At 40.5% G+C, this 25598-nt stretch overlaps 1 protein-coding gene across 6 annotated transcripts in view; it reads right to left on the bottom strand.

Annotated features, from left to right (window-relative positions):
* Window positions 1-1494: 1494 nt before the first annotated feature.
* TNFAIP8 (TNF alpha induced protein 8) overlaps window positions 1495-25598 on the bottom strand; it is a 113201-nt gene continuing 89097 nt past the window's right edge. For all 6 annotated transcript variants that reach the window (XM_072840652.1, XM_072840650.1, XM_072840653.1 and 3 more), the window contains one exon: window positions 1495-3140. In XM_072840652.1, the coding sequence (XP_072696753.1) occupies window positions 2575-3140 (566 nt within the window). In that variant the 3' untranslated portion in view covers window positions 1495-2574. The remainder of the gene's footprint in view (window positions 3141-25598) is intronic.

The following is a 25598-nucleotide window of genomic DNA, read 5'->3' as shown; positions in this document are numbered from 1 at the left end:
AGTTTGTGAGATGTCTCTGTATGAAAATCATACCCAGATCTTTAGAGAATAGGTCAAACCTGTATGATTTAAATAGCATCTCAAATGTCACCATGTGAAAAATCATTTCAGAAGCACACTGCCCGTTGTTGTCTGAAGCAATGTTGTTTCTAGAATGGTCTTTATCTATACCATATTTATTTATTTAAAGATTATATTTATTTATTTGAGAGAGCATGATGGGGATGCAACGGGGGGGGGGGGGGGGGTGGGCAGAGAGGGAGAGGGAGAAGCAGACTTCCTGCTGAGCAGGAAGCCCTGTGGGGCTCAATCCCATGACCCTGAGACCATGACCTGAGCTGAAGGCAGACACTTAACCAGCCACCCAGGTGCCCCTATCCATACTACATTTAAAGAAAAATAGGGTTTTACGGATATCCTGGTTTTGACAATAGCTAGGTGATCTTGGGCAGATTCCTTAACTTCTCTCGCCTTACTTCCTTCATCTGTAAAACAGTAAAGGTCATGGTAGGGAATAAGTGAGTTAATGTGTCTGGTGACCTAATTACTACTCTGTGTCAGCTGTTAACATCAGTATTATCACTCACCTATTACATTAACTCATAATGTTTGCAGAAAGGCCATCAGCATGAAGTTTTTAAAAATTTGATTTTAAAAAATCAGCTAATAGGACTCCCTCCTTCCAGATAGTCCTCATTGCCTTCCTTTTGTGTGGGCTTAAGGGTTGCTCTCTCTCCCCTTCATGCATGTTTGATTGTTAGCCTGTAGGCACAACTGTGTGATCCAAATGTGCCCAGCTGGATCAAAATTTATCCTTACAACCCCTCTCTCTAGTTGGTCCTGTTCATAGCTAGAGAGGAGCAAGCAGTACCCACCAACTGGCTGGGGAATCCATTTTGTATACTTCTGCGGAAGGAGATCTGTTATAGAACAGAAAAGCACCAAGTCAGTAGCTCCCGCAGACCACACTCTCATGTAGGGAAAGCAGAACTGGTCAGGCCAGGCTGCTGAACTAAACTTCATAAGCAACATAGCAGACCATGAAGCTGTGCTATTGCTGCAACATAGAAGAGTCACCCATCAGCTCTGGGAGACGAAAATGGTAATTTCAGTTGGCATCTGGGGGGTCGAGGATTTTATATCAAACAAGGAGACATTCTGACTGTGCTCCTTGTCTTGGACAAGCACACAGGGACCCCGAGAAACCGACACCTCCTTTAGGCTGGAGTGGGTTAAAGCAGATCACAACCTCTGGAATTTTTAAGTTAGGACATTTCCTGGTGAGCCCTTATTGTAATATCAATCTTTTGGAGGCAGGCAAATTCAAGTACACTAAATCATAGACACAGTGACAATGCAAATATTTAGGGCTGGTAGTTAAGTCTGCTATTTCCTGATAGCTGGCTGGCAGGGGTTTTGTTTCTTTTTATAAAAGAAGATGTTTACTTTATCATTCACAAACATAAAATTACATAGAAACAACACACAAAGTACTTAGAATGCAAATATTCTTTGGTTTACTCATCAAAATTGTAAATAACAAAATAGCAAAAACCTTATCAGTTAAATAAAAAAAAGTGACATTCTTTATTCACCTATCAAACCTTATTAAACATTGAAATGCATTTATTTTCATTCTCATGTTCCACAGCAATATGCTTTTTTTCCCTTTTGGCCCATACCCCCCCCTCCAAATTATTTTGATGAGCTCATCTCTAAAATAAAGACAGTTGTACTTTTCTTAACATCACTGGCTTTTATAAGAATCACCTAGATTTTTCTTTGTGTCTCTTACATCCCAAACGGATACTAAAAATGGAGATCTCCCCACCAGCATATTTTCAAGAATGATCACATTTTGGAAGTATCACTGTTGGTACTAAAAAACAGGACTCCACTCCAGAAGCATATTCATATCTTAGACATTATTTACAATGTCAGATACAGTTGGTTCCTACAATACTGATTTCAGAGAAGCAGTTTCCCGTTTTTTGACGGTTCACTTTGCCTCAATTCTTAAATGTCTTAATTCTCAATGAAGACTTAATTCTTAAATGTCTATGATAAGATCTTTAGCAAAAGAACATTTAACAAAAAGGTAGACTTGAAATTGTCTCAAAAGGAGCAACGATAGCAAAAGAAAATTCTCAGCTTTTTTTAACACAGGCACACATACATAGTAAGGAGCAAGAGTGAATCAAAGTACAAAACTCTGCACACGAGAGAAATACCCAATGTACTGACACATCAAATGACCTAAAAAACATATCTTGAGGTTTGGTGTCATCCATATCTTTCTTTGTCTAACTCCAAATTTGCATCACAACCATATACCTTTCCCGCGATCTGCTAACTGTAAGGGAGGGAGCGTTTGATCAGAATTTTTGGCAATATGCTTTTCTTCAAACAAAACAAGCTGCATAAAACGTTACAGACAATGCCTAACAACTGAACTGGGCAGAAGTCTTTCTGAAACGTGGGTAATCTTGAAAAAAATTCATTTTTTTCCTTCATAAATCAGCAGTGCTCTGTTTTCAAAGAAATCCCGAGCGCTCATAGTCTGAATTCACAGGATCATATGTTCTCCTCATCCAACATTTTGTTGACACCATCACAGAGTTTTTGTAAATGGGGTTTAAAATTTCCGAAGGGGTTATATAAGGCCGCTAAAAAATCACAATCTGAAAAATGATCAAAGACGTTATTAACTCGTCCATGTGACTTGGCAGTGAGGTGGCGCTGGATGATTTGGTGGAGCATCTCTCTGCACTCATTCAGCAGCCGGGATAACACGTTCCGGTCAAAGGTGTACTCCACCTGGTGGAAGCTGACCACGGTCATGGCAAGCTGGTGAACTTTCTTCTTAAATTTCTCCATCAGCGCCAGCTCATCTTGGTTGAACTGGTTATTCCTGTAGAGAATGGCCAGCTTGATGACTGTCTTGATGAGGTTCTTGATGATCTTCTCTGCCTCCTTCTTGTTCTGGGTGTACTCCTTGGTCACTCGGTAGAGTTCATCCAGCACTTCGCTGCTTGTGTCGTCGATGAGGGTAGTGGCGATGGATTTGGACACCATTTTCCCCAAGATCTTCTTTTGTGCCTGCACGGCCAGGTTTTTGGAATTGAAGACATCTGTGGCCACTAAAAAGAAGCAAATGAGAAAACAGATATTAAGGATTTTTTTTAAAGATGTTATTTATTTATTTATTTATTTATTTATTTATTTATTTATTCATGAGAGACACAGAGAGAGAGGCAGAGACACTGCAGAGGAAGAAGCATGTTCCTCGAGGGGAGCCCGATGCGGGACTCAATCCCAGGACCTCAGGATCATGACTTGAGCTGAAGGCAGCCACCGAGATGCCCCTAAGGAGTATCTTCCTTCTCATTTTCCCACTCTGTGGTTGCCTCCCATCTACTCACATTAGTTTCTGTTCAGAAAAGTACTAAAAATTTTAACCATATTTCTGGGCATTAGGTTCTCCTTTCTGAAAAGGACAAGTCATTGTGCATAATCTTTAAGGCCTCTGGCAACTCAAATGTTGAATACCTTCTGCTATATACTCAATACTTTGTTCAGCAGTTGAAGGTGAAAACCTTCCAAAAAGATAACTTTTTCTGATTAAAAAAAACGGAACGTCTCACGAGGCAGGAAGTACTTACGCAATTTCCCCCCAGTTCAACTTTGTAAGACATACATCAAAAATACAAAATCAACTCCACAGCTGTCCTCTGGACAGCAGGCACCGAGAACAATGTAAAGAAACCCCTTTAAATATAAGAAGGATAAATAGCAAAGCCACATGGAGTCTAGTACCAAATTCATGGAAGCCAATCAAGAGGAGAACCTTGCTTTAAACTTCAGCGGCAAAAAGTCAAATTCTCTGAGATACTGGCCCGCCTCTTCCAGGTAGGTCATCTTAACCGTCCAGAATTTCAACTCCCAGAAGTTGAGTCTTAGAAAAGAATATTCCTTGGAGAGCTCATTGTCACTTGCTATTTCTGAGGAACGGCCACCGTTCGTTCCCTTGAGACATTTATACGTTATGTGGAAATAACCACTTCCATGACCTAATGAAATGTGTTACATGAATAACACACATTTAAGCTGATGCTTAAAGTTTGCTTTTGAAATTGCCATCCCTTAGTGTGACAGAGGTGTAACATACAGGTAATAACCATTGCACGTACTAAATATGAATGAAACGCTGTGTGATGCTCAGTGAAAATGCTCAATAAATGTTTACTCCCCTAGCCAAGTTTAGTTTTTCCCCTGAATTTCCCCCTACTGTTCATGCTACTCCACCAAACTGTGCTTTCTCCCTCCCCGTCTAGGTCCTGTGAGCTAGAGTTGTGCCCCCACCCTGGATCCAGGACCAGTTGTCATCTCTTGTATACTAGTCTATAAGGCCAGGCCTGGGTGTTGGAAAGCAGTCATTTAGTAATGAAAGATAGAAAGACTAAAAATACAGATAGGTAGGAATGAGGCAGGGCATTAGTGGTATACGGTTATTTCTACTTTGGACGGGCTGGCGGCAGAAAGCAAAAAAGGCAGCTGCTCCCAAATCCAGGCTGGGGGAGGGTATCTAAGAAGAGTGACCCCCTCTGCGTGGAACTGCCACGTTAGATCTGATGCGCTTGGGCCAAAGTAGCTCATGCTATATATTCCAGGTAGTACCAAGTGGTTCCTACTGACCAGAACGCCGCTCACAAATACACAGGGTCACAGCCCTAAAAGAACGCCCTCACTGAACCAGAAGCAGTGTCCTCACAAATGTCGACATTTAAGTGTCTGAAACACGAACTGAAACTGCAGAAGAAGAACTGAAATATATTTTGAGAAAGAAGAGGAAAGTGAAAAAGCATGAGAAACGGACTTGTTAAGGTTTCCAAACTTTTTTCATATTTTCATCAGTTACACCCACCTCTCTTCCTAAAGGTTTGCAAAAGAGTGTATGGGTTAATCGATATTAAATAGTTTGTATCAAAATAAATGGCACATGCGTAGTCAATATTATCACATTAGGTCCAGGGACCTATCTTCCATTGCAGAACTTATGATATGGACTTCAACAAATAAACCTGATTTACGTAGGAAGGGATCCTACCCACCCCCCAATTTCAGATTCACAGTAAATAACATGATTTCAGAAACTCACACAAAGTTGAAGAGTTATTCTGTGTTGAGTCTTTAGGAATGTGACAGTCTCCCAACATCCATCTAGGATTTACTACAATGTCTACTCGATGGAAACATTGTACACTATGAAATCACTGGGAAAAATCCTTCTTGCTTCTCTCTCTAAGACTGGACTTGAAAGTTTGCACCTCCTGTAAGCTACTTTGCTTATTAAACCTCAATGCCCCATTCGATTTCCAACATAAAGACAATGCCACAAAAAAATTGTTTAGTGTAGTAGTGCTTGAACCCCCCATAAGAGAAATTGTGAAAAGCAAGGCCATGGCCAAAAAAAATCGCTCCCATTTACCACTAACAAGTCTCACTCAGGACAGAGAAGCTGACTTCTGAGGCTTTCCCAGTTACCCCAGAGGAACTTCCAAGCCCAACTCTAGAAACATAGCAGCCACTTCTTCTTCTTTTTGTTTTCTTCTTTGGGTTACAACCAGCTCAGCCATCTTTTTTTTTTTTTTTTTTTTTTTTTAAGATTTTATATATTTTTTTCATGAGAGATACAGAAAGAGAGGCAGAGACACAGGCTCCTTCCCTGCAAGGAGCCTGATGCAGGACTTGATCCCAGGACCTCAGGATCACAACCTGAGCCAAAGGCAGACGCTCAACCACTGAGCCACCCAGGAGCCCCAGCTCAGCCATCTTTTAAAGGAAAGCCCAAGCCCTTTCCCCTCCACTGTGCAGGGAAGACATGCTTGCAGTGGATTTCTTTTCTAGCATTCGTGAAGGCTTCTTTGGAGCCAACTGGGGGTTGTGGCTGAGAGTTGCTGGCCAGGGCTGTGTGGTCTGTGATCATGGAGTATGATTTTTTTTCCCCCTTGCAAATTAACTGCCATTAGCCTTTCCTGCTCAGGCTCATCTGTCAGTTCCACATCCTCCACCAGATCCCTTCTCTTACAGGCCTGGTGTATCTCAGAGCTAGTCCTGGATCAAGTTTTTCTCCTTTGCTCTACCCTCGGCCTTGTGTGAGCTCATGCACTCCCATGGCTTCAGATCTCCCCCTCCAGATGCCAGCAACTCCCACACTTAGAACTCACTCTGACCTCTTTCCCAGACTCATTTTGCAAATGCATTCAACGTTTTCCTTTCTCTTGGCTATTTTGCGGGCATTCCAAATGCACCATGTCCAAATTGGAATCCTTGATTCCCTCCTGCTTCCCACCCCCAAGCGTTCCTCCTCCATTCTACCTTCATGAATAGTATCCCTTCCATCCACTTGCTCAAAGGGGGCCTGGCTGTCACCCAGTGCCCCATCCTCTCTCTTGCCCAGCCCATTACTGACAGCCTTCCCTTCATGTCCACAGATACCAGCCTAGTTCAAAGTCTTTCCAATCTCTTCTCACAGAGCAGCTAGAGCTTTTCAAAATGTAAATTAGAAAAAGATGCTGACTTCAAGTCTTTGCTAACCAACACACTTCCTTGTTTCTGAAATCCTCATTTGCCTAAATTTTGATTGTATGCCTCTCCTCCCTAGGCTTGAAGTTCTCTGTGAGCAGAGATGGAGGTGATGGGGGTGCCTGGTCCATGGCGCTTCCGACAGAAAGGGAAGCCCATTTCCCCCTTCCCTTCCCTCCATTTAAATGCTTTCCTATGAATACATGGTGGGCTGCAAAATGAGAGTTTTAAATACATATGTGGGTGTTTTTGGTTGTTTGCTTTAAAAGCTGGAGAAACAGATATTTATTTTACCTAGCTAGCTATGTGGTTTTCTTATCTTGCACTCAAGAGTGTGGTTTCTCTTACTGCCGTCAATCAGGGTTTTTTTTCCCCCCAGAGGACAGATTTGTTGTGCATAGTGAGAAAACACCAGAGGGCAATAATACAGATATTGAGCATAAAAGCCAGTGCAATGGTTTTGCGTTGCATCTGCTACCTCTGGCTACAGTGAAGGATCAAACACAGGCTCACCTCTTCCTCTGGAGGGATCTACTCTTAAACACATAGCAGAGGGATGGACCCAAGGTAAGTCCTGGGAAGTAGCTAAGAGATGAAGAGGAGATATTCTCAACGGAGAGGGTGCTAAAAATATGGTTTCAACATTTCATCAAGATCAATTCACTTGTGTTTGAAAATCTACATGTACATCACTGACTAAGGAAAAATGATGCCATATATCAAAAATATACCAAGGACTGCCAGTAGTAAGATTGTTGTATGGAAAGACGTGTAAATGTTATTTTTATGCCTACTTATCTTTGGGTCCTTCCTCTATATCTCTATATCTCCTTTCTTGGTTTAACGAAATTGTCCATGTCAGCAACGTTTACTGTAAAGCCAACTGATATTCAGGGAATCCCAGGTCTAGCATCAACAATTACAAATTTGGAGACAAATTTTGATGGTAAAAATATACTGACCCCCATATATAAGGGGAAAAAAGTACATGTAAAAAACCAACCAACCAACCAACTAAACAAACAAACCCAACCAACCCAAGAATTTTCCATAAAATTAATGAAAAACTATAGTTTACTGAAATTAACAATTCCCCATAATATTATTCCAACTAAGAAATTGCTGACATCGTGAAGCACTCAAGTGACTTTCTATACAACCTCACCAGCAAACAAATAATTTATTCATCCATCAAATTTGTTATACTTGGAAATTTAAGCAATGACTACAGATGCACATGTATGCCATTTCTAATTCCCACCTAGTTAAAATTTGATCCAGCTGGCCCAGTCTTAGGAAAGATGGAAAAGAAAACAATTTAGAGAGTATGTCTGGCTGTTGTGAGCTGTTAATAAAAGCTCTTTAAACAAATATATAAAACCTTAGCTCTCCTGCACCTGAATAACTCCAAAGCTAAATGGGGCTTAGTAATGGGGATAAGAAGGTGGCCATAGCAAACTGTAAACAGTGTCACAAGAAGTCAACAGACTAAGAGTTGGTCTCCCTCCCTTGGGGTCTGGTACCACTCCAGTGGAGAAGCAAGAAATAGGATGGCTGGCGAGGAGGCATCTGTGACACCAGCTTCCATACTCAACAATCCCAAAGTGGGAAATTCAACAGGATAGAGAAGAAATAACAAACAAAAAGAAAGAAAGAGAGGGATAGTACAGGGGAGGGTAGGGGTGAGGGTCCTGGGCAGCAGAAGCAGCTGAGACTCCGACTGTGACAGTCTGCCTGCCTGCAAGGGTCAGAAGCAGGGACCATGATAGGAAGCTGGAGGCAGAGAAAAAGAGACAAGTGCCAGGCACCTGAGCCCCCAAATCGGCCTTTGATCACACAGATGGAGGCCCTGACACGAAAGAACATAATCTTAAGAGGATCAGTACCCCTGGGGTCCTTCACCTGGTACTAAATGCAGATTTGGATGCCTATACATTTTCCTGACTCCACATGGATAAGGACCTAGGGTAAGCATCATCACACTGGCAAGCTAAATATTCAATTCACTCCAGGCCTCCTACCATCTCCAGAAGAGTACACATTCACTTTAAAAGGCAACATAACAGGGGCAGCAGGGTGGCTCAGTTGGTTGAGCATCAATTCTTGAACTCAGCTCAGGTCTTTAATATCAGGGTTGTGAGTTCAAGCCCTGCATTGGGCTCCATGCTGGGCATGGACCCTACTTCAAAAGAAAAGAAAAGGCAACATAATAAAGAAAACAAATGTTAGGGAAAATGGTGACTTTGAAATGGGCCAAAAAAGGAAAAAAAAAAAAAAAATCCCTGCGTGGCTTTTCAGTGGAGTACCAGCAACCAGAAAGTACTCTGTTCCAAATTCCTATTACCATTCTTCAAGCAGCTACTCTACAGTTCTATAAGTCGTAGAAGACTGGTAGTATAGCAAATGCCTCTTGTCCACAGAGATACAAATATTTTTTTTCTAGTGGAGGTGCAACTCCTTCTTCATTTTCTTGTTCACCTGTGCTGTGCTTGGGATTCTCCTGAACCAATTATAAGAGCTTACGGGTTCCTTATTAATTAGTGACGTCAGTCAAATCTTTGGCATCCCCATTTTCTTTTGTAGGAGAGTCATGAATTTACCTTCTTAAAAATAACCTTCAATGCATATTAGAATTTTTTCATCAAAACTATTTAAAACAGAAAAATCGTAGCATAAATCTTCAGCATAACTAGTGAGAATTAATATACATTTCCTGTGGCAACTTACTCTGCCAGGGGAGAGTAAAAGAAAAGAAGAGTGGACTATAAAAGTGCAAAGATTCTGTACCTAATGGTTCCAGAAACTACCATACTGCTCAGGGATATAGCTGAGACTCAGTTTTCCCATCTGTAAGAGGAGAATATTGATGCCCACACTTCTGGGACTTGTTCCAAAACTAACGGACATAGGCCACCTAACAGTGCCTCACCCAATGCCTAGCACAAAAGAGCCTTCTCCACAGGTTTCTTCAAAGAACTCAACAAACTAAACTTCGACTGCATTCTGATGCTTTTGAACACTGAATCACATTTGGTCAGAATTAATCAACTCCTTCTGGAAGAAATACGTAGCTGAGAAATGCAAAACGCCAGATGGTTCTGTGAAAACAGAGACCTCATAGAGATCTCAGTTAATAAGGAGTTACATTTCCTTTTCCATGATGACATTATAAAAAACTAACATATATTAAAATTTTATCAGGGAATTTATCCTTTCTTTTAAGGTGTTGAATCTCTTGCTAGCAAGGACTCTGACAGGTAGTGTAAAGGTATTTTGTCCAGAGCAAATTGGCCAATGGAGAACAGAATCGAAGTCTACCACAAAAAGACAAGAGGAGAAGCAGCGTCAATACCCATGCAAAGCTGTGCAGCGGGGGACAGATGCAGAGCAAATGGGCCAAAAATAAAGCCAAAGTAAAAACCCACAGCGGCCAACAAGATTACCCCCAAAGAGTTACAGCATCTCCCCAGGAGTTTGTGAACCAGAGAACCAGAAACCCAAAGGCAGGGCAGGAAGCCAAGTGAGAATAGCATGAAGAAGACAAAAGGCTCAAGGTCAAGAGTTCTGGATTGTAAACTTGAGTGCAATTTAATTCTTTGAACCTCAGTTTTCTCATCTGTTAAGTGGACCTCATTTCAAATCAGTATGGCTTTGATGAGAGTGAATGAGTTAGGAATCTGAAAACACCCAGCAGTGGACTAGACTTATGATCACAGATGAACACAGAACCTTGTACCCTCATTGAATACCACCTGAAATGGAGGAGCAGGGATCCAAACCTAATACACACACTCACTGTGTTCTTTCTCCTTGTATCTCCCTGTGTTCCCTGTTTCCCAAATTTGTACACAAGATAAATTATGTCCTAAAGAAAACACTGTGAAGTCTTTCCCTGTGTGATCTTGGGCTGTCTTTGTTGCTTTAATTCTGGAATCTCTTCATCATGATTTTAGGATCAACTCTGTATCCCTGATGCCTGTAGCTTAGTTTTGTGACGATTTTAAAATTGAAAATGTAATTCCCTGAGTTTCAACCCCCTTTAACTTCGTATTAGACTTTATCTTTGTCCCTTTGCAGCCGACTTGCTGTAGGAATCATGTGATGCCTTGATTGCTTTCTGCATGGCATGAACTCTGGCAAGATGTTTCTGCTGCTGTTCACCAGTACCAGGAGTGGAAGAGAGGCTGGTGGTATTTATATGAAGTAGACCCCAAAGAATGTCTGTCTTGTAAATATTAGTACAGAAGATACAAGAATAGAAATGAATTCTGTGGTTACCTCAAGTCAGACTGGAAGGTTTACAGTCATGACAACCCATTAACTAGCCACCATAGTTTGGACATTTACCACACGATCCCCAGAACCTCCCAGAATCTGCATTATCTTATTGACGTTTCACAACAATTCCAAGAGGGTGGTTGTTATTGTTCCCATTTTACAGATAAGGTCATTGAGGTTCAGATAAATTAGGTTACTTTCTTAAGGCCATATAGTTAGTAAGTGGAAGAGAGGAACTTGAATGTTCAACTCCAAGGCTTCTTCTTGAAGGTACAGGAATACTTAATATATCTGGCTAAGTAAAAGGAAAGAAAAGGAAAGAAAACAAAAGCAAGAGATCAGTTCTCCTTGGGGGAAGGAAACAGATTCCATATAAAGGAGCTCAAACCAGCCAGGCTTAAAATAGTTTTTATTTCCAGGAAAAACTGAGCAGTTTTTAAACATTTTTAAATAGAACTCGAAAAAGCAAAAAATATGCTTACATTGTTCAAAAGCCAGGATGTAAATATATAAAGTGAAAAATCTCTCAGCTTTGCCACCCAACAGCATAGTCCAGATCCCAACTCCTGCTTCCCAGAGGCAACAAGTGTTCTTAGATTTCTGCAACTCTTTAGAACTGCGTTTTTTCCCTGCATATATAAGCATACACAGGAAAGAAACTGAAGTAGGAAGAAGTCTTACAGGCTTGCAATTCTTAAGAAATGCAACATTTTTGTTTTTTTTTAAAGTTGGCCATGGAGCCTAACGCCAAGCTTGAACTCACGACCCTGAGGTCAAGACCTGAGCTGAGATCAAGAGTCAGATGTTCAACCAACTGAGCCATCCGGGAACCCCAAGAAATGCAACTTTCGAGTGATACAAACTGTGTAAATGTCCATAGTTCCACCCAAGACTCTGACACAAAATGGTGAGATGCTAGAAGCACATGGCTGTTACCTTTGTCTCTTTCTGTACACACAACAGCACTACAAGTCTTTCAGTGAGCAATGAGAAGGCAGTGAGAATGAAACATAGATCTTTATTTAGTGGAGGCAAAGAAATGTCATAATTAGGGCAATCACAGATTATCATGAAAATGAAATACCTCTGAAAAGAGCACTCTTAGCAATTATACCACAACAACAGATCTGTGACTATCCCAGCGATGTGTCGGTGGCCACTGATGACTACCCGAGCACTTAAACACAAAAGACACTCAAAACTAAATAAGAAAGGGTCAAAAGTAAGAGACACATAAGCATTTAGGACCCAAGAAATTTCTTGGGAACCCCACAAAAGCACTAGCCAGCTTTGCTTCCAAATTATGCTAAAAACAAAACAAACCAAAAACCAAACCCAAAAACCTAGTTCTTCAAGAAGTTAAAAAGTCTTATGGGTAACAAAATTCTCCCTAGTGAAATAAGTTTGGGAAAGAGTATATACTAAGACACCCTTCGAGATGCCCAAAGAGCATTAATAATATTAAAGTCTGGAGGATTCATGCAGTCAAGAACACCTGAACTTTATTTACCCTAGTTTTCCAAACTAATAACACAAAGGTCCCACTAACAGATTGGTAGGATAAGGTCACTGAAGATTCCTGGCTAACAAATCGACGTGGAGTCTTGTTATTCCTCTAGAATGGATTCACAGTTGTCTTGTGCAAATACCAGAGGGCAAGACAGGCAGTCAGGCAAAGCCGGGCTACGTGAGCACGGACTCCAGAGCCATGCTGTATGGGTCAGCAGTCTGGCTCGGCCACCCAGTGCAGTGTCCCTGGGGCAAATGATCTAACCTCTCCATGCCTCGACTTCCCTGTGTGCAAATGAGGCCACCTAAGGTTTTTATGAGGATTCAATGAGAAGAATGATCCATATTAAAGTGAGAACATTAACTCAGAGACATGAATCATTCCACAAAACTTCCGTTGAAGTGTTTAAAATGTATCAGATACTGTGGTTTCAGTGATAAATGACAGTATCTCTTCTCCCCGGCACTCACATGGGGTCTTAAAACAGGCCTTGCTACCAAAGAGAGGGAACATTCCTTTTGCTGGATGTGGGGATGAAGGGAAGCTAGGTTTGAGAAAGGTATCACAAAAGGAGGTTCGCCCAAAATATTGAACTTGGAGGAAAAGAGGACTGCTTCACAGAGTAGAGAAGTAAACATGCTTACAGAAGTAAACATGACCGTATTCCAGAGCTGATCTATAGAATCCCTACCGGCTGGAGAGGGATTAACATTTCTGCCCAGCAGTGTAGCTGCATGTCACAAGCCCAATGATATGTGTGGGCCCTACAGATTTTAGAAAAATTGGAAACACAAACCATGTATAACTGTGGTCTAGGCCAGGAAAACTCACCACGCAGAGGTGCCCTATTTTCAAGAGGGTACTGGCAGGGAGGGAGGGGACATGTACAGTAGGTATCTAGGAGCAGTGCCAGTGACACAGGCCACCTGCATAGAAGAATCTGGAGGCTTCTTAGAAGTACAGATTGCCCTACCTACTGAATCAGAATCCCCAGGATGATAGTTGAAGAAGCTGCATTTGTAAGAGGCACCCTATGTGGCTTGGATGTATAAATACTGAAGTGTATTTCCTAGAATGCTGTACTTTAAAATGTTCAAACAGGGCCACCTGGGTGGCTCAGCGGTTGGGCACCTGCCTTCGGCCCAGGTTGTGATCTGGGGATCCGGGATCAAGTCCCACATTGGGCTCCCTGCGAGGAGCCTGCTTCTCTCTCTGCCTATGTTTCTGCCTCTCTCTCAGTCTGTGTCTCTCATGAATAAGTCTTTAAAAAAAATGTTCAAACAGATGTACTTTGGTCACAAAGGCATGTTCTAAGTAGATCACGAATGGATTTAATTCCCTGTCAAAAATTTATCACCAAAAAATAGATGTGAACTTGTGCACAGAATCCAAAGAAAATGTTTTAAGAATAGAGCTTATTGTATTATAGCCCCAAATAATTTTAATAATGTATCTAAGAGAACAGAAAAGTTAGTCTCTCTTAGATGTTACTTAAACCAAAATTTTGGACAGGGCCTACCTTTATCACTCATATGAGTTTGAAACGAAATAAAAATGTCCTACAAGCATTTATACAAAACTGACTTTAGTGAACTGTTCTTTCATATTAAATGAACCCCTCCTTACTTATTATGTTGGATTAAGATATTTTATATATCTCCTAAAGACTTTTCAATTAAGCTGGGCTTATTTACCCATTTTCTTGAGGGCATGAAACCTCTCTACTATCGATAAAATTCAATCTTTTATCAGAATGTATAGGAAAATCCTCTAAATAAGCTCTATGATTTTCTTTCTTTCTTTTTTTTTTTTCTTACAGATTTATCTATCCACTTGAGAGAGAATGAGTGGAAGAGGAGCACGGGAAGAGAGACAATCCTTAACTTAAGTGGACTCCCCATTGAGTGTGGAGCCTGACACAGGACTCGATCCCAAGACCCTGAGATCACGACCTGAGCTTCAATCAAGAGTCAGACAATCAACTGAGCCACCCAGGAACACTATGAGTTTCTACACTTTTCTACTTCCAAGTTCTCTTACCCTGCGAGAGGCTCTGCTCCTGATGAATATTCATATACACACATTACTTAGAAAACCAGTAACAGTTTTTAAAATCCAGCACACAGGAGTACAGTTTCGTTACTGCACCAGCCCCTAAAATTGGCATCAGTAGTCAACATAGCCCTTCTGGTCTCATCAGGTTGCTCCCAGTCAAATAATATGGACAATCAGACAATAAAATTACAGCTGACATTTGTGTAGCACTCTAAAATACGCAAAACATTTTCACTGTAACACTTTTTATGTTTATGAAAGTGTTTGTTCTGGTTTAGTCCTCTTATTACTTAACCCTGAGGCAACTAAATGAGAGAGCCAAGATTCAGAAGTCAAGTGACTTGTCCAAGGACACGGCAAAGTTAAGCTATGCTGCTTTGGCCCACAGCACACAACTGCTCTATAAGCAAAGTGAATTTCAGATAGTTCTCATTGTTTATGCATTTTCTATCAAATGCCATGATGTTGCTGGACCAGTAATAGAATCCCACTTCTTAGAGCTTGTCTGCTTCCCAGGATAAAGCAACTCCTTAAACCAGAAAAAGGGAACAAGCATAGGTCTTACACATTGGAGGACGAAGAAAAGCCATGTCTCTACCCTCACCCTCTCCCTCTATCCCTGTCTGAAAAAGTCCTGCTCGCATCCTATAACATCAGCCACCTCTATCAAGCTTTTCCAAATCCAGTGGCAGAATGATCTCTCCAAATCCAATGCAGAGAATAAATCTCTCCGTCTTTTAATGTGATTTTCTGCCTTGTGATAGAGTTAAATTCCTATCTTATCATACTCAGTTATGATCCTTGTCAACCAAGGGAGAATGTCTACTCATCTGGGTAGTCTTCAAATGTGCCCTCCAGCTGGCATGGAGTGAACTCCATGGAACTCATCAATATTTTTTACAGCAACTCACAAAGATTTGTCAGGAAATCAATCATATTTCATACATCTAATGCTTAACAAATTTACTTGTATTTCATGGACAAAAACAGCCCTGCCAGTAAGACATAATTTTTTTTTGTTTTGTTTTAAAGGAGAGGAATCTACATAAAAGACATGCATTTTCCTTTTCTGTCTCTTGCTTTTCTCCTCTGTTCTTTGCCAAAACATACAGAATAACCAGCCACTTCTGTTTGGAAAAGTGACCATATTTAGATAACTCTATCCCTACAGTAAATGTTCTGGAGTCTTCCATGCAAATATCCCAAGCCCATCTGTTTGAGTATTTTAGGAGTAACCTCTTGGCCTCAGCTTGGGCATCTCTCAAATATGCATCTTGGCACAACCTCCCAACATTCTTGTCAGAACTTTTCCCCAATAATTGCATGAAACAGTTAAGCTAGTGAAGCATTTTATAGCCATGTCAGTGTCCTAGGGGCAAGATCCCATTGATGGTAAGGCAACAGTAAGACGGGCCTTGCTGGGCCTGAAGCTAAACCAACTCATTCCAAGTATCAGGATACACTGAAGCCCTGAAATTCCTGGATAAAATACTAGCAAAATCCCACAGATTTCCAGAAGCAGTTTTGCATACTGCCAGTCCTTCCAGCTGGACACTTAGCTCTCTGTAAAGTACTTGCTACCTGTCTTTCTAACCTTTTCTCCTCTGCGTTTCTGATTTTCTTTGAACAATCATAAAAAGATCTGAACAAATGAGGCCCACATACCCACATGGCAACCAGTAGACTGTGGTTGCCTCCTTGAGAAGGAGAGTACCCTTCCCAGTGTATCACAGGCCCTCCTTGGTCTTCTCCACCAATGTTTATTCATCTCCCATGTTCTCTGGCCATTAGTATGGACAACTCCTACCTTCCAGAAACAAATGTGACTATATTTCAGAGCCAGCCTATAGAACTCCCACTGGTTCCTTAGGAATTAGAAATTCTGCCCAGCAGTGTACCTGAATGAAGCTACAATGGCACACCAAAATCCCCCCACCCTTATATCTACAGAATAATGCTGACTGGGTCACAGACAGGTGGTGAATTTGCCACATTTATCAATGTCCTAAGAGAAAGTTGCACTTGGATTTTCCTTACCAGTTTCGAGCTCTCCACAGAAAACAGGCATTTAGCAGAAAATTCTATACTCATTGATGCATTCTTTCATTCAACATATGGTATTCAGCACCTAAGATATGCTCTCAAGAAGTGCCTGCTCTCAAGAAGCACAGATTCTAGCACAGGGAGACCTAAGACACAAAGTAACAAATGTGTGCCAAAATGTCCAATTGAAAAAAAAAAAAAGTCCAATTGTGATAGGGGCTAGAAGAAAACTAAGGGTGGGGGATGCATATGTATGCCTGCACTAGAGAAGAGGATGAGGGGAAGATGGTTGGGGGAATTATGCTATTTTGTCCAGGGTAGGTGGGGAAGGTCCTTCTGAAAGGTGATATTTGAGCAGAGACATGAAGGAAGCAAGGAAGAACCATCTTGGGGCCATCCCAAATATTTAATAGAAGACCATTAAGTCTTTACTGACTAGCCCAGTCAGAAATGCTTTCTTCTGTCTCTAACTCTTACTGCAAACTGCTTTATACCATGCTTATTTGCTTCCATTTTCCCTGAAAGTTAAACCCTTGGGATTACTTATAATTTATTATTCATTTCCTGATGTAATAAATGCTCAATTAATCTTTACAATGTATCCTCTGTCTTTAAAAATTCCCAGGTCCTTTTGGGGGAGGGTGGGAAGCAAGATTGGGGATGGGGTGAGGGAAGCAATACTGCCTTCTTTTTATAAGACATAAGCAAAATAAGACTATAAATGAATACATTATTTTTCATTATCATATCTCAAATACCCTAAGAAACAAACATTACAATGCAAACCTATGGAAAAAGTGTATTATAAATGAAAATCAATTCATAACTAAAGATAGCATCTAAAACAACCATCTTTTGATAACATTTGGAACTGGTAAGATTTACTAAACAACCCACACTGCAGAGATAATTCTGTTTTTAGGACAGAGGTTGCTTCTTACTCTAAAAAAAGCCTATTTTTTAGAGTAAACATAAAAGACACTGGAAATTTTGAAAAGCATGAACACTCCTGTCTGCCAGGTTATGAAGAAAGAAAGAGTTGAAAATTAAGTTAGGATACATAGTAAAACCTTTTAAGTTCTCTATCTTACCCTTAGTGAAATTGGCTAACTTAAAATTATATTTAGAATTAAAAATAATAAAGCTTCCCCAAACCATAGAGACAAATAATCACATTAAAATAATTATAATCCTTTGATGTTGATGACACATACTTGGTATATTAAACTCATTTTTCAGTTAAAGAAAATAACTAAAAAGGCCATTATAGTCACTCTCTTGTAAGAACTGAAAACTGTTTCTCTAAATATATGAGCTTGCTGTCCTGGAGATGAATTACTTCCCTAATGGTAGATATTTGGGCAAAATAAACTTTGGCAAACAACATAACTTATCAATTTTACAACTGGTTGCCAACTAACAACAAAATAAATCACTTCTCTAAAATACTCTGGCTGGGCGCGCCTGGGTGGTGCAGTTAGGCGACCAACTCTTGGTTTCAGCTCAAGTCTGATCCCACGGTGGTGAGACTGAGCCCCGTCAGGCTCCACCAGCAGCAGGGAGTCTGCCTGAGGACTCTCTCTCTGTCTCCCACTGCTGCTCACCCCCAAGCACTCTCTCTCAAAGAAGTAAATAAATTTAAAAAATATATGTAAAAAATAAAATAAAATCTTTGGCCACCCCCACCTTCTCATAGCTTTGCCTTTTCATCCATACAGCTTGATGCTCCAGAATTAAGTCTACAATTTCTCTTCTCACTGTGCCTCTTGCCTGTTCTGTTATTAGAGATACAAGAAGCCATGAAGACGACAGGTAGAAACACAGAGGCCCCAAGGTCAATGCAGGGTTATAAAGTGATCCCCTTAACTCCTGGACACTGGCTCCCCTATGGAAAGGTGCTTTGTGTTGGGATTATCAAAAGTAGCAAAGAGTAATTCCTCTATTTAAAGAGGAGATCATAGGGGGATCCCTGGGTGGCTCAGCGGTTTAGCGCCCGCCTTCACGCCCAGGGCGTGATCCTGGAGTCCAGGGATCAAGTCCCACATCGGGCTCCCTGCATGGAGCCTGCTTCTCCGCCCCCCTCCCCCTGCCCCCCATGTCTCTCATGAATAAATAAACAAAATCTTTAAAAAAAAAAAAAAAAGATAATATACTTTGGGCTGGTAACATGTTTTGGTTGGATGTCCATATGTATTTTTCTTTTTAAAATTGAGATAAAATTCATATAACACAATGCATCACCACCACCACCACTTTAAAAATGTACAATTTGGTATTGGGCAAACTATCACCACTGTCTCCTTCAAGAACATTTTCATCAGCCCCCCCAAATGGGCCCTCGTAATGTTTTAATCCTTTTTGCAATTAGTGAAAAATATGTAAAAGTTGGGAACATTGACCCAAAAATTTACATTTTCAGCTTCTTAAGAAAAATCCGACCTTCTGACAGCATTGGGGGTGGGGGCTCGACGTGGGGAGAAACTGGCTCTCCAGTTCATTACCTGGCCAGGAAATTACCCAAGGCATATGAGTTAGCTACCTCTGCTTTAATAACCAGGGATTTAAGCCATTCTGAATCACTCTTGGGAGAGCCTTGGGTGTGACTCCATTAGATTCCCAAAGGCTAACAGCTCTCTGCTCCCCTAGCTGGCAATCAAGCTGAGCAAGAAGGCTTCCGAACTCTTCAACGGTTCTATGGGTTCCAGCAATTAATTAACTTACTTTCTTTCTTTGTTTCTTTCTTGGAGAGAGTACTTAAAGCAGGGGGAGAGGCAGAGGAAAGGGAGAGAGAATCTCAAGCAGACTCCCTGCTGAATATGGAGCCTGACGCTGGGCTCGATTCCAGGACTCTAAGATCACGACCTGAGCTGAAACCAAGAGTCGGCCCCTTAACTGACCGAGCCACCCCGGTGTCCCCAACAACTTCTTCATTCACTTTTCCTCAAAATGTCTTGCATTTCCCACCCCATGATATTTGCTGAAGTCTCTCTTTTTACCTAGAAAGCCCTCTCATATTTACCTGAGTGTCATCCTAAACCCCTGTCCAGTAGACCACCTTTGCAATGCGCTTTCACTTTCCACTTACTATTGTACTTTATTTCTCTGTGATTACTTAATATATTATTAAACAAGCAATATTTTTTATAAAAAGAATTATATATGTGAATGGTAAGGTACTGCTCCCTGACATATACCATAATAAAAATAATTTAAATTTTTTTAATTATTAAAATCAACTGAGAAAAAATATCAATGCTATTCATTTCTAACCATAAATTGTTGTCTGCTAAAGGCCATGAGCCCCATGACTACCTGCATGGTATAAAAGGAGGTGAGTCAGGATGAGTAAGGTAGCAAAGGTCACAGAGCCTCAAACACAGACATTCCCCATGGATGATGCAAAGTATTCCAAGGAAACTGAAATGGACAGATCTTCCTGTAATATGATTGAAGATGATTTAATCCTATGCCTGGAGCCTCCTAAAATCATATACTATACCATCACCAATGAAATACTCACCATATGTTGGGAAACAAACACAGCCCCTCCCTCCCAAAGCTTCCTGGCAATGCTATCCATCTTAAGAGCTGTGCCCAAATATCTCAGCCACAGACAGCCCATCTTCAACCTCTCTAACCTGGACATGGCATTCCCCTTGCATGTACTTCCATATGTGTAGATCTCTTTTTTTTTTTTTAATTTTAAAAATTTTGTTATTTATTCATGAGACACAGAGAGAGGGGCAGAGACATAGGCAGAGGAAGAAGCAGGCTCCCCGTGGGGATGTGGGACTCGATACCAGAACCTTGGGATCACCAATTGAGCCTAAGGTGGATGCTCAACCACTGAGCCACCCAGGCGTCCCCGTATGTGTAGATCTGATTGCTTCTAGACTGAAAACTACTCAAGGCCACAGAACAGATATTCCACCTTGCAAATCCTTTTTTGGTGAAGGCTTATCAGCATTAACTTCTATCTGATCACCTTCTTGGGGTATGCCTGTCTTGACATCCCTGGTGAGAGGAGTCTCAAAGTGATTTTTAAAAACTGCAAACTACTTTCCTAAATGAACTGAAACATGTCCTATAGATAAAGTGCCCAATATGGTGAATAGCATGGGGATAAATACCTGCATCTCTGTTCTTTCTTAAATTTAAGGGTATTATGAAGATTGAATGCAATTATAACTGGCAAGGCATTCTTGGTGTGCTCAATAAGAGCTATTCTGTTTAAGTCAGTTCTTGTTTTGAGGGTTGGTAAGTGTGGTGGCTCCCGACTGAGAGAGAGGCAGATACATGGGGAGAGGGAGAAGCAAGTTCATACTCTCTCTCACTATCTCTTTCTCAAATCTCTCAAATGGGTAAATAAAATGGAAAGAAAGAAAGAAAGAAAGAAAGAAAGAAAGAAAGAAAGAAAGAAAGAGAAAGAAAGAAAGAAAAGAAAGAAAGAAAAAGGAAGAAAGGAAGGAAGGAAGGAAGGAAGGAAGGAAGGAAGGAAGGAAGGAAGGAAGGAAGATAAGTAAGTATGTCTGGCAGGCTGAGGGTGGGGAGGTGGATAGTTAGGCTTTGTTTCTGGAGTGGGCAAGGGGGCTGAGCACCTTTTATGGTGTTACACATGCCTGGGAATAGTTTGCACTATCTGTCAGCTTGGTAAAGAGAGAAAGGACAAAAATCTCCATAAGCAAATAAAAGCAGGTAAGTAATCTAACCTTTAAAAAAATATAAAAGACAACGTATGATGGTCAATGTGTACTTTTTAGAATCTAGAGTGGTTTTCTAAAAATTGGAGGCCTTATAAGATCTGCTGAAGCTCAGTTTATAAGGCTTCAAATATGATTTTACTGATTTAAGTGATTAGCAAGCTTTATTGTCAAATCTTTGGGAAATATTACTGATCATGTCAAGCAGTTACTTTATAGTAAGTTCTTCATTAAGTAACAAAACCTCCAATTGAAATATTATTTCTGGGGCACCTGGGTGGCTCAATGGTTGAGTGTCTGCCTTTGGCTCAGGTTGTAATCCCGGGGTCCTGGGATCGAATCCTACATCAGGTTCCCTGCAGGGAGCCTGCTTCTCTGTCTACCTGTGTATCTGCCTCTCTCTCAGTGTCAGAAAAAAGAAAAGAAAAGAAAAGAGAAGAGAAGAAAAGAAAAAAGAAAAGAAAGTTTAAAAAAAACGAAAAACAACCCGTTATTTCTAAGGAGAAAGACAACCTACCTAAAAGCAAAATTTTCTGACTTACATGATTTCTAGTATTCTCATTTCTGCAAAAGGCAGAACGTATCTTAGAAAAATAATAATGCATTTATCTCTAAGATGTGAGACAATGTATATTAAAAAGAGTACATGCTCAGGAAAAAGATGAATCAAGTCTTTAGATGTATGATTGGAGTCAATTTCTGAATCTGAAAATTTATTCTATCACCAAACATTTTCCCTCTTGAACTCATGTCCTCTCATCTCTTGTTGATTTTTCATTTAGGCCATTCAGTCTATGCTCCTGCTTTGAAAAGGATGGTGAGTAGAGTTAATGGATTTGAGGGGGGTGAGGGGAGGCTTTTTCTCTTACATTTTCGGCATCTATCTTTCATGCCATTTGTTGAACTTGGAATGAAGGAAACAGATGTTACCGTTGGACATAAATGTCATCTCATACAGTATTTTTAAGCTGTCAGCTGTACAGTTGGTCTTTATATAGGCAATGAACAAGTGCTTCTCTGTACCTTTATTTCCCCAAAACATACAAATACACAAATGCCAGAACTCCACCCACATTCCAAGGCAGGGCACATTCTATAGCAAATAGCCAAAATGAATTCTGCTGTATTTTCCCTGCTAATGAATCAAAATAATTTTTTCATTACATCCTACAGAATAAAATAAAACCATTTCACACGCTGCCCGCTCCAAAATTATTGGAACTATGTTTAAATGAATGTGTAGAGATTCTAGCTAACAACAAAAGGAATTTAATTCTTGAATAGCAAACATCTAGCATCTATGAATAGGTTTCTTCCATTGAATTGGTATCATCACAGAATGGAGCAAAATTAGATACAGACAAAAAAAAAAAAAGTTATAGAACTCTTGGATTAAGATTCCAGGTTCCAAAAGCAGGCTTTAATAATATTCCAGCTCTCAAAGTTCTTAATGGCATCTAACAAAGTATGGAGGAGTCAGTTGGGTCATCTTTTTTTGAGCTGACTTATGGTTCATTGCATTTTGATGGAAGGTAAAGAATCTGAAATATTTTAATATGCATATTTTTTAAATCATTAGGGGTAATGAAGAGAGGCCTGGAACTCTGACTGGAGGCTGGTGTTGGGTCAGAAGAGGTCTTAGTAACAGCAGCTTGTCTTTGTCCCTGTCCTCAGTGCAAAATGGTGGTCCAAACCTAGAAAGACCACTGCTTTGGTCCTTTCTGGTCTGAGAGGTAAGATTTTTTTCAAGCACAATTCAGATCATTTTGACGAGTAGCCTGTCTTTATCACTCATTATTTGATAGAACTTCATATATGTTGATATATATATGTTGATGGTTCAACACAGGCTGGGGCCTTTAATTTGCTGTCAAAGTCTGAAAAAGCCCATTTCTATCTTCTGGGTATAAACTAACAAATGAAAGCTGGAATTTTAGCTGTTAAAAGCATTAAATCAGGTATAAAGACCTACTTTACTTAGCCTAAAGAATTTTACATCTGAATTTACCCACTCTTTCCCTGTCTCCCAATCAAATAACAGCTTTCTCTTCTCCTAGAAGTTGCTTTTTATTTTAAAGTAGACTTAAGAGTAATATACTTCTCTGGGCTGATCCATGTACCAGTGGCTGGAACTCAGGAAAAAACCCACAGACACACAATTCTAATGAACCAAAATGGAAAGATACTTCGGTGGCAAAACAAACAAACGGGGGGGGGGGGGGGGGTGGGCAGGAGGAATTTCAAACACAAGGGTTGCCTAAACCACTCTGTTTTCCATTATCCCAGAAGTGTTTTGATAATAAAGCCCGTTTGACCCAAATTTGGAAGACAACTCTTCAGTGACCATCATTTCTTCAACATAGGAAGAAATTGCCCTATTATGGCCCCCAACACCCTGAACTGACCTGGTCTGGTTAAAACCCTCTCCTGAGTCTATGCTGAGCTTAGGTCTGACCACTGTGATTCAAAACAGCAGCTAGGAAACGGAACATCTACCACATGGTCTCAAAGGGAACCAGCAAGAAGAAAGTCCTACCAGGCCTGCTTAAATGCCCCCCATACGCACAGCACATCTTGGTTTTATCTGGTTGCTGGAACCATGCATGGCACAAGTACTTGCCAAGAACAACACTGTTCTATATCTAAAAATCAGACAGCAAGGACAAATGATGGATCATCATCAGTGCTTGGTTGATCCATGAATCTCAGGAGAACAGCAGAGATTTTAATTCTGCAAAATATTTTACCCCTGGACCATGTCTATTCTCACACACCGTTAGTCATCAAGCATTTTCTGTCTGCCTACAATATGCCCATGTATCATAAAAACTAGAAGAGTCTTTCCACTACAAGAGTCTTGCTTACTACAAAGGTAAAGGAAATGAGTATTTTTGATGAAGGAATCGTTTTATTCAATGAAAATCTGGCTTGTATAAACACTTCGTTTTCCTCTTGAAAGCATCCTACTAGAACAGGTATACAGGGTATCTGAAGCACAAATACAGGAATCTTGTATTTTCAAAAGACTAGATTTTTATCAAACTCTAACCCAAAGCATAGCAGAGGCTGCTAACTCTGTCCTGCCTCAGTCTTGATAACAGAGAGGGCAATGAGGAGGAGGCATGGGAAAACAAGCATTTCAGAGTCACAGCCACATTTCACCCAAGTATGGCAACCAAAACCCTATTCTTCACAGGTGTGACTTATTTCTAAACTTGGCAAATGAAGCCTCATTGTCCCAAAAAAATCATTACTGCCTTTACCCTAACCCAAACCAAAGACATTTGCATGTATTTTGCATTTTAAATCATCATTCCAAAAAAAAAAAAGAAAAAAATCATCATTCCCTGGGCATGCTTTCTTACTTGAAAAAAGAATAGAAACACAGACACGAACACTTGCTCTGAGTTAAGGATTCAGAGAGAGGAACACTTTTTGTTGTTGCCAGAGACACTCTCGTCTAATAAATGCTGTGTTTCATTTAGCATTTCCACAAAATGTGATGGTGTTAATAATTAAGACCAAAAAAAAAAAAAAAAAGCTATTCAGGATAAGAAAGAACGGAGAGAAAAAAACTATATTTTCATCAAGGGAGGGAACATTATATTATTTTAGGGAGAGCAAGAAAAACAAAAACACGAAGTTATCTGTAAAGTCCTAAAATGATAGCTATAGGGAACAAGATGCCAAAAAACCTTTTGGTATCTGTCGAAATGGTACAGTTCTTTCAGAATGGCTAAGGGGCTTCGTGACAAAAGAAATCTAAAAAGGACTAAATTGATTGGCAGTAACTTTGCAGGGAAAAGTGCTCTTTCCAGCGGGCCTTGGATTCAAGAGGACCAGTGACACAGGATGCAGAGCTGTCCAGGCACATTCTTGCTCCTTTGAGCTGAAGCTCATACCTGGGCAGGTGACACCCTGACATCCCATTACACTCCTCAGGAGGGTGATGATTTAAAAGAAGCTCAAGATAAAAGAGACAACAAGGAGAGAATCATGACTCTGGCTGATTCTCACAATTCAAATCTCCTCTTATTTCATTAAAAACCAATGAGCACCATAAAATAAGTTTCAATCTGTATAATAGAAAATGTCAGGTGAACAACAGCACGGAAAAAATGAGAAAGCCAAGTGGCTGGCTTTGAGCTTCACACTTAGTGGGGCTGTTGAAACGAGTGACAAAGACCTCTTCTGTCCAGAAATCCCCCACTTTATTTTTAAGCCTGGAAACTGGTTAGTCACATCTATACAGAACACTTCCTGTCCAGGGGTACAACGATGGCAACGCGCTGCCAAGTTTAGTAGCTGCCTACATTTCATCAATTGAGTCATTCATGGAATAAAAAACAGCATCAAACATTAAAAAAAAAAAATCTGGTTAACTGAAGCTTTAAAAGATAGACAAAACAGGTTTGACTGTGACACAG

Source organism: Canis lupus, chromosome 10, assembly GCF_048164855.1.
Source record: "Canis lupus baileyi chromosome 10, mCanLup2.hap1, whole genome shotgun sequence".
Lineage (NCBI taxonomy): Eukaryota > Metazoa > Chordata > Mammalia > Carnivora > Canidae > Canis > Canis lupus.
This window is presented reverse-complemented; position numbering and strand designations above follow the sequence as displayed.